The 16,017-nt window shown below is 41.1% G+C and overlaps 1 protein-coding gene across 1 annotated transcript in view; it reads right to left on the bottom strand.

Moving 5' to 3' along the window:
* Positions 1-203: 203 nt before the first annotated feature.
* The window catches only part of tanc1b (tetratricopeptide repeat, ankyrin repeat and coiled-coil containing 1b), a 57,241-nt gene continuing 41,427 nt past the window's right edge, over positions 204-16,017 (bottom strand). The window contains exons 13-23 of the mRNA XM_037686150.1: positions 15,092-15,328; positions 14,328-14,513; positions 13,735-13,813; positions 7,041-7,174; positions 6,626-6,749; positions 6,372-6,547; positions 6,150-6,282; positions 5,265-5,356; positions 3,546-3,692; positions 2,947-3,047; positions 204-2,869 (exon numbers count right to left, since the gene is read on the bottom strand). Coding sequence (XP_037542078.1) covers positions 1,357-2,869; positions 2,947-3,047; positions 3,546-3,692; positions 5,265-5,356; positions 6,150-6,282; positions 6,372-6,547; positions 6,626-6,749; positions 7,041-7,174; positions 13,735-13,813; positions 14,328-14,513; positions 15,092-15,328 — 2,922 coding nt within the window. The 3' untranslated portion in view covers positions 204-1,356. The remainder of the gene's footprint in view (positions 2,870-2,946; positions 3,048-3,545; positions 3,693-5,264; positions 5,357-6,149; positions 6,283-6,371; positions 6,548-6,625; positions 6,750-7,040; positions 7,175-13,734; positions 13,814-14,327; positions 14,514-15,091; positions 15,329-16,017) is intronic.

The raw sequence follows: 16,017 nt of genomic DNA, 5'->3' as shown, positions 1-16,017 counted from the left end.
GTTTTATGGTGAAACTACATGTATAGTTAACACAATGTTCATTAAAATAGTCTGTAGTTACCGCATGTGGCCACAGGGGGTGCTGTTCAGCTACTTGGTTCCACTTACACCTTAAAAATAGCTTATAGGTCTTAAAATAAATTAAAAAAACCTCAACAAATCAGATTTTTTTTTTCAGTTTGTCTTTATTTTGTTCTCCCATGGCGACGATGGCAGTAATATTCAATTACAGTATCACAGCTAATAAAGCTCACAATACTGAAAGCATGGCAACAATTGCATTTAACGTAAATTGTAAAATAATCAAGCTGACGGCACGCGGCCCCTGAACGTCTTCGTTTTTATTTTTATGTTACTCTGTAATACAAACTGCAATTGTAGCATGCACTAAAATCTCAATATGTCTGAGAATCATAAAATGTCTTAGCTGTGCAAAAATAACTATATAAAATATATTGCTTTTACAATTGACCAAGCCATTGGCGCTGTGAATAAATTAACTAGACGGCAACAACAAGCAGATAAAGGAATTCAGTGTTAATGGTTTTATATCATGTACAATTATGTTTAGAACACCATTTCAACATTGTGCCTTAAACTCAAAATACACAAGTCAGTACTCTTAACATAGACCTTCACTGGAAAAGACATATTTATAGAATATACACAACATGAGGATCTAGAACGTCCTTCGTAAAACACAGGAATGCCCATCTCTTTGACTCAACCTTCCAATCGGACCACTTCCCCTTCAGCACACAATGCTGTGTTGGAAATTTAATTAACCGATACATTAAGCTGCACGGATGGACTGAACTGTTCTACAAACAAAATGCTTTTATTAATAGAAACAAAACACATTTGATTCCTTTAAAATAAAACATACAACAGTGTTCGAACAGTGAAGAGGTCTGAACTGATGGTTTCTCCACACGCAGCACCGTAGAACAGTTCAAACCACATATTTTCATTCAAAACTCTTCTGTAATGGCGATACACTAAAACAGCATGTGCTCTCCCGTGACATAACTGCGTGTAAAGTGCTTGCCGTCGCCGTTTTGCTGACCGGGATTGTACAACAGAGCTCCATCAGTGCAACGTTTCCAGCTTGGCTGAAGGACTGCGGACATGTCGTGTAACAGAAGCTGACAGCAGTAAGTGGCAGATCGGGAGGAGTAAAATCTGGAGCTTTGTGTTTGTATTCACAAACAGCTTGCAAACTATACTTACTCACAAGGCTTCGAAGTGAGACTAGGATAAGTTTGGGTTGAAGTTATAAAAAAAAAGGAATCAGTCTTTCTCACTCTTTTTTGCTAGTGACTGTGCGTTTTGGACGCGAACAAAGATCTAACATCTCTACACATTCGACTCTATAAACGACCGCTTTGGTTTCATTGAAGCTACGTGAATGGCAGGATTATCTCGGACCAGGCCAGGCGGCTTGGACTTGCCGTCTAGAAAAGTGTGCGCCATGGCCAGTACCGGCTTGGACTCTTTGTAACAGTTGGCCGACTGGCAGAACTTTTCTGCAAGTTCCTTGGCGTGCATGCCATTTTGTAAGTTATTCATGGCCATGCCGCCCTGCGGTAGTGGAGGTTTGTGCTGGTCCTGGTATGCGCTCGTCGATTTGCCGTCCATTGGCTGGAGGCCCGTTGCCGACACGTTGTGGCACAGCAAGCCGTCAGAGGAGTGGCTCAGCCAGCTGCGACTGGCAGACTGAAGGCTTGGATGCTGCTGCTGAATCTGCTGCTGAAAGCGGGCCGTCTTGTCAGTGACGCCCATGAAAGGTCTGGGTTTGTACTCCGCAGCAGAACTCGTCTGCTGGTTGTGCTTGGTTTTGTCGGGGATCTTGGAGCGGACGTCCGGTCCCAGCTTGCCGCTGTCTGATAAGCTGCTGCTGGACGCCAGGCTGCTGGTGGAACTGGACACACGCATGCTGCTGATGCTTCCGCCCTGACATCGTGCCGCACCACACATCCCCTCCTTTCCTGGGTCAGAGTGGTTCACCTGGTGTCCTGGACCGGAGCAGGCCAGTTCATCTAGAGAAGAACCAGAGTGAGTGGACAGCCGCTCCTGGCCCAGACCTTTGGAGGTGCTGCAGGACAGGAGGTTCTCACCGTCACAGCTCTGACTCATGGAGGTAGACGCCAATAACGCACGATGCTCATCAGCTGGGGTAGGCAGGGGACTGATGTCGATACCCGGACCCGGCTTCAGTGCGCTGGACATGTGTCTGCTCGGTAAAGGGCTGGAGGGTGCGTACTGAGATTTGGCTCCAGCAGTCCGGCCCCCCACAGCCTGCATGGAACTCATGTGCTGATTGGTCTTCACTATCTGAGCCTGCTTGGTAGGCTGCAAGACCAGAACCTGTTGAGCCAGTGCCTCCCGGTGCTCTCGGGGGTACCTGTGGGGAGGAAGTCTGCTGGGACCCGGGGGTGAGCTAGGGGTCTGATTTGGATGTCCCAGGCAGTTAACAGAGGCTGAATCTGCAGGTGAGAATCTGCTGAAGGAGTGACTGCTCTGGGACCAGCAGGCTTCACCTGTTCTGTCATGCTTCAAGGCAGCCAGCTCCTCCTCCTCGTCCTCCTCCTCCTCCTCCTCCTCTAGAATACCTCTTTGGCCTTCAATGCTTCTCGCCAGGCTGTGCTGTGAGGACTCGTCCTGCGCCTCTTCCTGCTCCTGGTCAGATCCGTGGTCTCCTGATGCCTGATTGGAAGCAGCTGCAGCGCCAGCGAAGCTTCCTTTGGTCTGAGTCCTCTGCATCTGCTTACACTCCTCCTCGACTCGAGCCAGCAGACGACGAATCTCTCGGTTATTGGGACACAGTCTAGCTGCTTCATGCAGGTCAGCCAGAGCCGCTGTAAACTGTCTACAAGGGGAGGGACATGGTCACCAGCTGCACAGCACATAAAACAAAAGCTGCTGGAGAGGGACTGAATACTTTACCTGCTGCTTCTTTTAGCTCTGGCTCGGGCGTAGTAGGCCTCGTATGATTTGGGCTTCAGCTCCAGCGCTTTTGATGCAAATTCCTCAGCCATCCCGAAATCCTAGGAAAAAAAGCACAGTCAACTGATACTTTCATCTTGCAACAATAACACAAAATATTCAAATATGCACAGTAAAATGTAACTGTCTGTAGCTTAAATATACTTTAAAGATACGTTGCATTGCACTACTAGCTAAATGCTTCATATATGAAGTGAGAAACACCGGACCTGCAGCCCGTTTCGCTCATCATCTGCAAAAATGACATAAACAGCTGGTGCGCGACAAGTTTTCCCGCAGGACTATGACTTATATACACAGACTGTTGTGGCAGTTTCACGAGAACGTTATGTTCTCTGGTGAACACATTTGAAATGTACAAAGCAGCTTTGTCTGCTCAAAACACCTCAAACTACTTCAACTGTCTTATACTACTACCTTTTAAAAATTTATATTTCAAGTTGGATGTAGCGGAAACGTGGTGTGTAAAGTAAATTATTTAAAAATAATGAAACAGAACACAGGCTTGGGGAGCAGAGGGAGTCTTTTGAGAGACTTACATTGGTTTTTCTGCGACAGCGGGAGAGATTGAGGAACAGCGAGACCCTCAGGTCTTTAAACGCCTTCAGGTCGTCACCGTATCCTTCTCGAGGAAACTTTTTCAGGGCGTACTGGTACCTCTGTGCTGCCTCTTTCATCTTGCCTTTCTGGAGGACACAAAGTGGGGCAGACATGCAGAGAGGAAGAGAACAGAAGCAGAAGGAAAAGTAGTGAGAACGATGGAAGAGGAGGACAGACGGAGACATTCAGCAGATATTCCTTCCAGTGTTTGTTTTCTGGCTCTGCTCCTTCCCGCCCATCAATTACATTCAGCTCAACCCAAACATGTCACATCTGACAGGTTTGTCCTTTCTGCTACAAAACTCAATCTGTTAAATGTCAAACATCAATCACTGCTCCTTCGGTAAGTGGTGTGGAACATGTACTGCTTTATTCAACTAAATGAGATATTTTATTTGCTTCCCTTCTGAACCCCACTCTGAAAAAGCACACACTTTCTGACAGCTCTGTTGATGCTACTTTTGTCTTTCTTTGACAACAACTAATCAGGAATATGGACTCAATTATTGACTAGAGAAACTGCATTTCCTGTGAAAATGCAGTGTGAATGCCTATTGCTGAAGAACTTACAGAAAAACAGCTGAAATTAGCTAAAAACATGCTGAAATTGAAGACCAAGCAGAAGAAAGCAGAAAGAACACATTTGCTGAATTACGTTTAAATGAGCAGAAATGAGCCAAAAAACTATGAAATTAGTTAAAAATGCTGAAATGAGAAAAAAAATGGCTGCAAAGTAGCTGAAAAGGCAAAAAGAAACTTAAACCACCAGAAAGAAGTGGAAGGAGCAGAAATTAGCTAAAAATATATGGAATTAGCTGAAAAAATTACATTTAGCACAAAACAACTAAATAGTAGCTGAAATAGCAGAAAAGGCTAAAACTAGCAGAAAAAAGCTGAAAGGAGCATAACAATCTGAAATTAGCATAAAGAAGTTAATTAGGCTGAAAGTAGCAGAAATTACCACAAAAACTTGAATTTATCTGAAAACGACTGAAATTAACTAAAAACTTCTAAAGAAAGTAGTTGAAAAGATAGAACAAGATTAAATTAGGAGAAGAAAGCAGAAAGAATACGTTTGCTGAAAGAAACATAAATGAGTACCAAAAAAAGGAAATTATCTGAAAAAAAAGCTTAAATTAGCACAAAACAGCTAACTAACAGAAGTCTAGCTAAAATAGAAGAAAAAGCTGAAATGTGCAGAAATAAGATGAAATTAGCAGAAAGAATTTAGAAGAAGCACAAAAATGTTGTCGTTAGTAGAAAGAACAGGAAAGCAGCACAAAACAGCTGAAAAAAACAGCTGAAATTAGTGGATTTTCTTTTTAAATTTGCACAAGGAAGCTGAAAGAAGCTGAACCAGAACGAAATGTGAAAGAAGCAATAAAAGGTTGTAAACAGATTTAAAGATTTGAAGGATGTAAAATGAGCTCAGTTCATTTTCTATGAAAAAAAAGTGGCAGAAAAGGCTAAAGTTGCACCAATACCAAAAGTCAGAGCAGGATTGTCCTAAAAGAGCTGAACGTTTTTGATTTATGATTTGTTGAACTAGCTTGGTGCCAAAAAATGTACGGAAGGAAAAATGGATCACAATTGTGTGAATGCTCCATAAACATTCGCACAATAAAGAAAGCTGCATTTTACACTTAACTGAACTTTACCTTATAAAGCAGATTTCCCTCCTCCATCAGCTTCTGCAGAAGAATGATGAGGATATCAGGCTTGGAAGTAGCCATGGCCCAGGCAGCATTCCCTGTTGACACAGAGGGAATATATTATGTTGCCGTTTTTGTTGCAAACCCAGCGTCGGCTTATACTTTTGAAATTGGTACAAGGTAAAGTTACCTAAAGATTGTACCTGATCGATCGTAAGGAGATGTTCTGTTGCCTTTAGTTTATTGAGGGCAGTTAGAGGAAAGAGTTAGGAGGGGAAGAGTGGAGAGAAGAGAGGTCATGCAACAGCAGGAGATGTCATTTGTAGCGAGAGGAAAACGAGTTACTAACTGCAGCGTGACAATACACAATTATGTGTCACTCAGCCTGAAACGCTCTCGTGCTTGCAGAGGGGAAGACACGGAGACAGAAAATGTAAATGTTCAGTCCATTATCGATGGCGCTCTGAGGGAGCACTGCAGGTAAGCTGCAGAACCAGGGAGCTTTGTAAACGTCACCTGGGTGACGAGTTCTACACTTGAAATTAGTCGAGCAGCAAATGAGGAAGAAAAGGTCCTGACATACCACTAAAGCCCAACACACACACACACACACACACACACACACACACACACATGCTGAAGGCTGAAAGAGACAGACGCAGAGGTGGAAACTGTTCTCCAACATTCCACAAAGTTCATCTGAGATTAGTTTTGGAACCATGGGAGAATGTTTCCTGCATTTCAGGACGTGGAAAGAACTCCGCCGCCACACAAAAACACAAATTCAGTCCCTGCTAATAAATATGTTTGTATAATAAAAACACAAACTGCTCTAACTTTCCAACAGTTTTATATCTTAAACATGTAATTATTCAAAAGAAGGGCTCTTACCCAGCTTGGCTCCTTTCTTCAGCAGAGTCACCACCACTGATGTGTTCCTACAACCGATGGCCCGGTCCAGAGGCCTCATCCCACTTTGGTCCACATGCTCGATCACTGCTCCTCTTTCCACCAAGTACTGGACCTACAGGAGCGCAGAGTCACGAGTTTGGCTAAAAATGGTCAATAAAGTCATTGAAATGTAAAGCTAAAAAAAAAAAAAGTTTCACTTACAATCTCTGCGTCTCCATAGAAGGCAGCAAGGTCCAACGGAGTTCTTCCGTTTCTGTCGGTGTGGTCGATGACGGCGCCTTTCTCCACCAGAAACTGCACCACATTCTTACGTCCTTTCAAACAGGCCCAGCTCAGGGGCATCAGTCCCTCCTTGTCCATCGACGTTAAAGAAGCACCTTCGGGTCAGACATCAACACGAAAGGTCGTTTATTCAAATCATGATTAGCATTTGTGTGTGAGGAGCTGCTGTTCACCTTTACACAGCAGAAACTCCACAGTACTCAGGTGACCCTCGCAGGCTGCCACCATCAGCAGAGTCCTGCCCTGCTTGTCACTGATGTTGATGTCAACGCCATGTTGCAACAGCAGCTCTGCAATCTGACAAACACAAAAACAGGACGTTAGATTTTTATCAAGCTGGTTCAAAGACATGATCCCCAGAAATCATTAAAGCTCAGTGTGTTGTCATTACACTTTAGTTTAATTGGCTTATCAATTTTTAATTCAACCAACGATAATTAGGCTCGTTAGATTTTATCTACAGTTCTTTTGTGGTTTGGAAGCTGCAAATGTTTAGGATCCACTGCCACAGTTCAACTAACGATTCAGCAGTCTGGTACCCGCAAATACATTTTATCAGGAAATAGAGTTGTGCTAGTCAAATCGTACCTGCCAGTGCCCCTGCCTGACTGCACAGAACAGGGGGGACATTCCCCGCCGGTTCACCTGCTGCACCATCGCCCCCTGCTCCAGCAGGAAGCTGCACACCTCCATCTTCCCCCGACCAGATGCAGCCGTCAACGCTGAGGAAGATGGGGGACATGTATTTATTAAGACGTCTAAAGGTTTCACTCCTTCCATCATCGTTACAATGAAACTGGTTTAAATATGAATATAGAACAGAGGCAAGCTCGGGAGGACAATGTGTGATTATGATTAGTTGACGTGTCGTCATGAAGCATGTTGAGCTGGGAAGGCTTGGATAAAGAGCAGCTTGGATATTGGCAGTGCTGCATTTGATACAGATGATCACAATATTCTACTACAGAGGCTTGAATATGATGCTGGGATTACAGGAACGGCTCTAAAATGCTTTAAATCATATTTATCTGATAGATTCCAATTTGTAAATGTAAATAATTAATCTTCTTACACCAAAGTTAGTCATGGAGTTCCTCAGGGTTCAGTGCTTGGACCAATACTATTTACTTTATATATGCTTCCATTTGATAAAGTTATTAAACAGCAAGGGATAAATTTTCATTATGCTGATGATACATAATTATATTTGTCCATGAAACCCAATGAATCCAATCAGCTGTGAATCTAATCTAATCTAATCTAATCATAATCTAATCATTGGTGTCCCTATTGAGCTTGTCAATTACTACAAATATTTGGGTGTCTTGGTCGATTCACATCTCTCTTTTAAGCTCCACGTTGAAAACTTAGTAAAGAAATTGAAAGTTAAACTGGGTTTCTTTTTCAGAAATAGGTCCTGTCTAACTCTGAATGCTAGGAAACACCTTGTAACGACGACTTTCCTTCCTTCCATTGATTACCATGACATTATTTACATGAACGCTCCTACAAGAACCCTGCAGATGTTGGATGCTGCCTATCATGGTGCACTAAGATTCATAACTGGCTGTAATTATTGTGCCCACCATTGCACCCTGTATTCACTGGTTAACTGGTCATCATTAACTTTATGCAGACTCTCTCACTGGTACATTTTCATCTTTAAATCACTTCTTGGTCTGTTGCCTTCATACATCTCCTCCTACATGTCTCTGCGTGAGCGCAGCTACAGCGTGCGCTCTCAGGACATTATCACGTGTTCACTCAGTGCGGACTGAACTAGGCAAAAGGGCCTTCTGCTACTCTGCTCCTGTTTCCTGGAATATCTTGCAAACAGATCTGAAGCTCTCGACCTTGACCTCTCTAATGGCTATCTGCTAAGTTCATGGCAAAAACCAACACAGACGTTCCTGTTTTTAGTATTTTACATTGCAGCTGTTTTTGTTTTGTTTTTTAATATAAAGTTCTTTAATTTATTTTTCCCAATTTATATGATTTATTTTATGATTGTCTACTGTTGTCATCATTCTTTGTTAAATCAGGTCTCTCTTGTAAATGAGTCCTGGAGGCTCAATGGGACTAACTTGTATAAATGAAGATTGAATGAAAAGTTACTTAGACTATAAGCATGTCTTAAAGACATAAAAACTTGGATGACCCTAAATTTTCTATTTTAAACTTACACTGAGGTTTTGGACCTGAACAATTTAGGAATACATTTTTCAGTCTTTCACCAACTCTAGACGGCATTAATTTGGCCTCTAGTTCTAATGTTAAAAAACTTGGTGTGATTTTTTTTATCAGAACATATCTTTTAACCCCCACATTAAAAACGTTACCAGAACCGCCTTCTTCCACCTGCGTAATATCGCTGAAATTAGAAACATCTCATCTAAAAATGATGCAGAAAACTGGTTTATGCTTTTATAACGTCTAGACTGGATTAGTGAAGCAGTCTGCTCCTCAGATAAATAATGTTATTAACTTACTTTTTATTTATTTGAATGTTTCTGTTCAGTCAGTGCCCTGAGATGACTCCTGTTGTGACTCAGCGCTAGATAAATAAACTGAATATAAACTGATACTTATTCTTCGCAAACAGAAGACAAGCAGAAAATGGATCTCATGTTCAGTGCTGATTGAGTTTAAAAACAGATAATGCCAGAACTTATTACAGCTGAATAAATTACAGCCTCTTGTAACGTCTTAAAGAGAAACGAGTCATTTTATGCATCAGCAGACAAATACAAGCTACAAAAATCCAATTATTCTATTAAACACAAATCCCTGTTTGTATTCTTTTTACAGAGTAACGTTATGGGAAAAAAAAACCCTAAATGTATTACTATAAAGATATTATATGTATAAAGTTGGATGCTTACAATCAGTCAGCAGATGGACTGGTTTTAAATGAGCGCCGGTTCTCCAAACAGAACGAGCTCCGTCGCTACAACGAGATCAGCTCGGCTCCCACATTCACCCCGGAGACTAAAAGGTGCTGCTGAGCCTCCATCTCGAACTGACATCATCCGTCTGGATGAGCAGCCATCGCAGCCAAAACCAACCCCGCCCGCCATCTGCTCCGAATGTGGATTTCCTCACACAGTAAAATCAGCAGAACAATGACTCCGAAGAGCTAAACTTAGACTGGACTTCAGGGAGCCACATTAGCAACACGTCGCACGCGCTAGTTTACACAGAACCTGCAAGACAACAGCAGTATTAACTTCAGTGTTTTTTTTTTACTTATTCGGGCCAAAATGACATTTACACAAATATTCAGATTAATCTCAGCAGCATTCCTGCTTTTCAAAGGAGTTTGTTTCTCTCATCTGACCATTTATGGTCTGCAGCAACAGAAAGGTCATGACCTCACATTCTAGCTAAAGTTTTGTTGTTAAATTAATAAAAACTACAACCCCCAGGCAATTAAAACATGCCTATAATAACTCATAAGTAAAGGTAAGCACTGGACTCTGCATATTTAGCTTCATCTTCACCTTGATGGGCAGAGAGAAAATGTTATTTTAACCAGAAAATATGGAACGATGTCCAAGGCTTCAATGAAAACATTGTTTCTATTTGCTGTTATTTAGTTGTCCTTTAAATTCCTACTGTGTTACGAATATAATTATTACAAGTATTAAATAAATCAAGGTGCGGGACACAGCCAGAAGTTCTTCACAGATACAGAAGCCAAGTTTTTTTTTATATATATGTTTGCATTCTAACATTTGTCTTAAGACCTGACATTATCCAGAACCTTTCAGTCTTTAGTGTTGTTATAAATCTGTAAAGTCTCACTTGAAAACATTTTGCAGATGTTACGCATAAACCATAATGAAGTAACGACAGGCTGCTAACAACAGAACTCGACGCAAAGGTATATTATTGCATGCTGTGCATTTCTCAAACGAAGCCCTTCACGGCACAATAATTTGTTCCCCCCCCCCCGAACCTGTTCTGCTACAACTAGAATAACTGTGTCGTTAAATTACCTTTTCTTTGCAGAACAGGGAAGCGTTCTGCATCCTAAAAGAGGATTCTGAAAGATGAAGCTCACACAGATGCACAATCCAATCTGCCTTGATTTAAACACAGAACACAGCGGGCCTATTTGCATAAATATGCAATATACTGTAGCGTTGACTTTTGATCATGTTAGGAAGTCTCAGGTTGTTATGAGGGAGAAGATTCAGGAACAGAAACGAATAACGGGTTTTGAAGGGAGTGTTTCCAAAAAATGCTTTTAGTTTCTCAGCATCAGAGCGCCAGTCAAGTTATTAAGCTGAAAGGCAGAAGAGGAACTCGAGGTGAAACTAATTTATTACATTTCTCACTGTTAATCATTTTTGGTGATTGCAGAATAAGTGGAGCTTATTTTGCTCCACTGCAGGGAGGAACACAGAACACCACAGTTTCCTTCTCCTGAGAAGCTCCTCCAGCATGATCCAGTGGATCTACATCATGATTTAAACGATGTTCTGATCTCTTTACTCTGAATAACGATGAGTCTGGACGTCTGCAGGCAGGTGGAAACACGTCTGAGTGGTCACGTCCAAGTTTATCTGTGTTGCTACCTGCTAACACCTTATTTTGAAAGGAACGCCAAGAGGAAACACGTTTGCAAGGTAAACTTTAAAAAAAATATATATATATTTGGTTTTTCAAGCTGTAGCTAAAATTTTAAGATAATATAAAATAAATTTGAGGCTTAGGCTGATGTCTTGAAGGAAATTATTTGAAGAAGTAGTAGCGATCAAGCATTGGGTCATGTCTTTTTTTTAATCTAAGCTATTGACCTGAAGAATATCAGCTCAAAAGGAATATATTTCCCAGCATCCTCCTCAGTGACACCAACCTAATGCTACTGACAGAGTCTTATCTGGAGTTAGTAGGAGAGATCATATCTCTCCAGTTTTAGCTTCTCTCCAATGGCTCCCTGTCAAGTCCAGAATTTAAATCAAAATCTTACTTCTAACCTACAAAGCCCTCAACAACCTAGCTCCATCTTATATTACAGATCTTTATTGTTCCATATTTTTCTAAGAGAGCACTTCACTCTTGGACTTTAGGTTTACTTGTGGTTCCTATAGTTTCCAAAAGCAAAATGTGAGGAAGATCTTTCAGTTATCAGGCTCCTCTCTTGTGGAACCAACTTCCAGTTTCTGTCCATGAGGCCGACACATTGTCCAGTTTTAAGACTGGGGTTAAGACTTTCCTTTTTGATAAACCCTTTAGTTAATGTTGGTGTGTTATGCTGCTATAGGCTTAAACTACTGGAGGACAAAATGACCTTATTTCTTAAATGAATTGTTAAAATTGAATAGTTTTTATTTGATACTATTTCTATCGTAACATGTGATTCTCGACATGCCATTGTGTATCTGTTCCTTTCAAACTCAGCTGGTCGAAGCAGATTGCCGCTTGTCCTGAGCCTGGTTCTGTTAAAGGTTTCTTCCCCGTGAGGGAGTTTTTCCTTTCCACTGTCGCCTTCATGCTCAAGACGAGAGTTCTGAGATGGAGTTAAACTCAAAGCAGTCTGCTCCTCAGATAAATAATGTTATTAACTTACTTTTTATGTAGATGAATGTTTCTGTTCAGTGCCCTGAGAAGTCGTCTGTTGTGACTTGGTGCTAGATAAATAAACTGAATTGAATTAAACAGATCCTCCTTCATTAAATCCATGACCGTCTGGTCTTCAGCTCTTTCTCCCTAGCACTTCCATCCTTTGTCGTTCCTCCAAACAGCTCAACCTGAGCTGTCCTTCAAATTTCTTCATTTCTAACCATCACTCTCAACAAAAACCTAAACACCTTCTTTTCAGTCTGTCTTTCTGCTAGCACAATTGTCTCCAAATGTCATGTCATAGCAGGTCTCACTACCATCTTGCAGCTCTCTCACCTCCGTCCACTCCACCTTTTTCACCTCTCTCATTCACCACTTGTTGCTTTAAATGCTTGCTCTCATTTTAAATAACAAAACAAGTGAATCTGTGTCATATTCATTCATTTTGAGACATTTCTTGGAGATCAACAAAATCACAAAACCCCACGACTTGAAGAAAGATTGGCTTGAATCTGAATGTGACAGAATTTAAACTATGACTGAATTAAACTCAGCTGAAATCAGTTTCAATTTGTAAATTTGTTTAGTTTTTCTTCTAAACTTCCTTGCTGCAAAACATTTCCTCATCATCTGGTAACACTTCTGCACTAAGAAAAAAAAGAGCAGGAACAAAACGTATTGTGGTAAAAAAAAAAAAAAAAAAAAAAAAACAGACAAAATAAAAACACAAAAAATGTAAACAAATTAAAAAAGTTTGTTAGAAATTAACCAAAACTTTTAGGAGAGCATGTGCTGCGTTACGTTTATTTTTGATGGGAGACTTCAGGTCGTTTTAAACTCTTCAAGTAAATGAATGAAGCGGCATGGCACTTTTTCTACATAACATCTGCTTTTTGTATGTGAAACACATTTACACATCTGGAGTATTTCGCCCTGCTGAAAACAGCTGTGCATCCTCCTAACATTAGAAAGTTACAGCATTCAGTTTTTCCCCAGTGGTAAGTAAAGAAACAACTGGTAGTAATTCTCATATGAAGACTATTTTTGAGTCCTTTTCTCCAGGAAAGTGAAAAAGGTAAAAAGTTTAACACTGACAATGCTTCTAAAACTCTTTTAGTACAATGTAAGTACTTTTATGCTGTAAACTGGTAATTCATGCAAAGTTCTGCTGCTGATCCATTTGCCTTGAGAGCCGAGAAGCAACAAGAAATTACCACAATCTGTTATATTCCTCAAATGATTGATGTTTGACTGAGATTCCTGTCACGTATTAGCCCTCGTACATCAGTCAAACACCTGCTGTTTTGACTTTTTGTTGCTGCCCGCTCCCTTGCAACACAATGAAAAGCAAAATGCACATTCTCAGCCTAGAAAAACCTCAACTAACACCAACAGCAACAACTAGAAGATAAAATTAAACATAAGGAGCTAAAGAAATGTACTTGAACCTATAATCCAGTGGCCTGGATTTCAACTCTAAAATTAGGCCCGCGACTAGATAAAGTGTTATGCTTAACAGGAAGTGGAACACGTGAGATTTTAGAACATGCACGCATTTAGGCTGAGCCGTTTTAAAGAGAAAGTGGGACTGAAGAGCAAAGGGACGAGACCTTCCACTGCAGCGTTCAATTAGAGCAGCCAGGACGTGAATGCTAAAGCAGCAGGTGATAAGACAAAAGAGCCATACGATGCTAAAAGATTGATGAGAACATACCTGTCTCGCCCCACAGAGTGTCATGACTATCAATTTGCACAGCATGCTCATTTTTCAGTGCCAGCAGGTCCTTCACAACCTGCCAGGAAAGAGAAACTTAGATTAATGGCATACAGTCTGAGCACAAGACATCAAGTAAACCTTTAAGAGGATATGCAAAATGCTAATTCTGAACTGCAAAGACAAAAAAATAAAAAATAAAATAAAATCCTAGAAATTATTATAACTGATTGACAGATCTGAAGATTGTCCTTGGATCAATACACAAGGTTATACACGTCGATTCCAGTGTGATTAAAGCTAAACGTGGTTTTTGTTTTATATACGGATTGACATCTTAGTTTAGTCCATTTCTCTTATTTTAAGTCGAGCTTTGTGATTTCAATTCCAGTTCAGGAAGCTAAAATAAACCTGCAGTTTACACCTGAACAGCTGAAAGCACTGTGATGATCCCCAAATCTAACTATCAGCCACGCAGCGCTATAGACTGAGTCATCCCCACTGAGAAACCTCCCCTGAGATCTTTATCCTCACACTCATTAATCCCTGCATTTTGATTGCTTGTCGAGTACATTTCACCGTGTCCCTCAGACCTGTGTGTGTCCCATGCTCGAGGCTGCAATCAAAGCCTGCTGCAGGGCTTTGTTCTTCAGAGAGCCGTCCTGCTGCTGCCCCTCAGCGCTCCATTCCAGCTCCAGCAGGTACTGGATTATCTCGGGGTGTCCTCGCAACGCAGCGTGCACCAGAGCACACTGGCCACTCTTATCAACATGATCCACCTGGCAGGAATACAAGATTCTTGGAGTTACTGCACAGAAGCAGGAAACATGCCAAATATTTGAGGTATCGTATTTTCCGATGTATAAGTTGCATCAGTCAAAAAAAAAACATCATGAAGAGGAACAAAAACATATATAATCAGCGTGTAAGTCGCATTTATTATGCATCACCGCTGACCCGTCGTGTTTATTTAATGGTCAAAACAGCTTAATTTCGCCTGAGCGGTGCGGCTCCATCCAGCCATCCATCGCAGCCGAAGCCGCTAGCTCTCCAGCGTTGCTCCAACTGCACCAGCTGAGTGAAGCGAGCGTGCACGGGAGGACTCGCTGTTGCAGTTCTTCGAAATTTAAGACATCAGTCAAAAATTGCGTTATGAATATGGAAAAAAAAGTATATAATTCGCTTTGGCGTATAAGGCGCAGGACTGACAAATCTATGCAAAAAACTGTGACTTATACGCCGGAAAATACGGTAAATGTGTTGCAAACAGCCGATATATGAAAAAGTGATTTAACGCCTTTAATTACAAAATCAATCATCGCCGTAGCAACAAGTGTATGGAAGTTTCATTTCTCACCTTGGCTCCCTTGTTACAGAGCAGCATTACTAGTCCCAGGTGTCCTGCAGCGGCCGAGAAGCACAAGGGGCTCATGCCACTTTCGGACACGACGTCTACGCTGGCGCCAAACTCAAGCAGCAGAGAGGCGATCTCATGGTGGCTGAGGTGGCACTGGACGCAGAGCACCGGGGCGTTGTTCAGAACCTCGGTGCGGTAATTCACGTTAGCTCCTCCCAGCATCAGGAGTCGGCTGACCTGATTAGACAAACACAAAAATAATTAACAGCCGAGCATCAGTGAAGGAACAAGCTCATCTTTTGATGGGAAAAGATAAACGTCAGTGGCGTTACCTTTCATCAAAACTCTGTAAAAGACAATTTGTTTTGTCTCGTGATCTTGTGAGGTGTTAGTGCAGGGACTGAGGTGGAGATGACTCTTGGCTACTACCACCCCAAGACTTAGCTCAATATATTTACATTTTTTTATCTTTATTGAAATAATACAAAACAGTACAATAAACTGCAATATACAGTAATGATATGACACCCGCCAGGGGGTTACAATCATTGAGACAATACTTTATAATAATATATTACATAAATACATTAAGAGAGCACATAAGGTGCAAGTTTTAATAGCCTTCGTGTTGGTGGAATATTTAATAGTTTTGATATATTGTTTGACCTCATTTTCAAAAATGGAGATAAGCGGTTTTTGATTACTGTAACAACATTTGTAAATATGCCATTTGGCTATAGGTATATAATAAGATTAATAATATATAATTGGGTTTTTTTTTAGCTGTTGGGTAGTCAATGAAGCCTAACAATACATGTTCAAAGCAAAGGGACAGATCTGGTTCAATAAAAGTAGAAATCAAAATGCAAATAATTTTCCAAAATTGAGTCGAGAAGGGGCAAGACCAAAATAAATGAAAAACATAT

This window comes from Nematolebias whitei, chromosome 13, assembly GCF_014905685.2.
Source record: "Nematolebias whitei isolate Nwh7 chromosome 13, NemWhi1, whole genome shotgun sequence".
Taxonomy (NCBI): Eukaryota; Metazoa; Chordata; class Actinopteri; order Cyprinodontiformes; family Rivulidae; genus Nematolebias; species Nematolebias whitei.
This window is presented reverse-complemented; position numbering and strand designations above follow the sequence as displayed.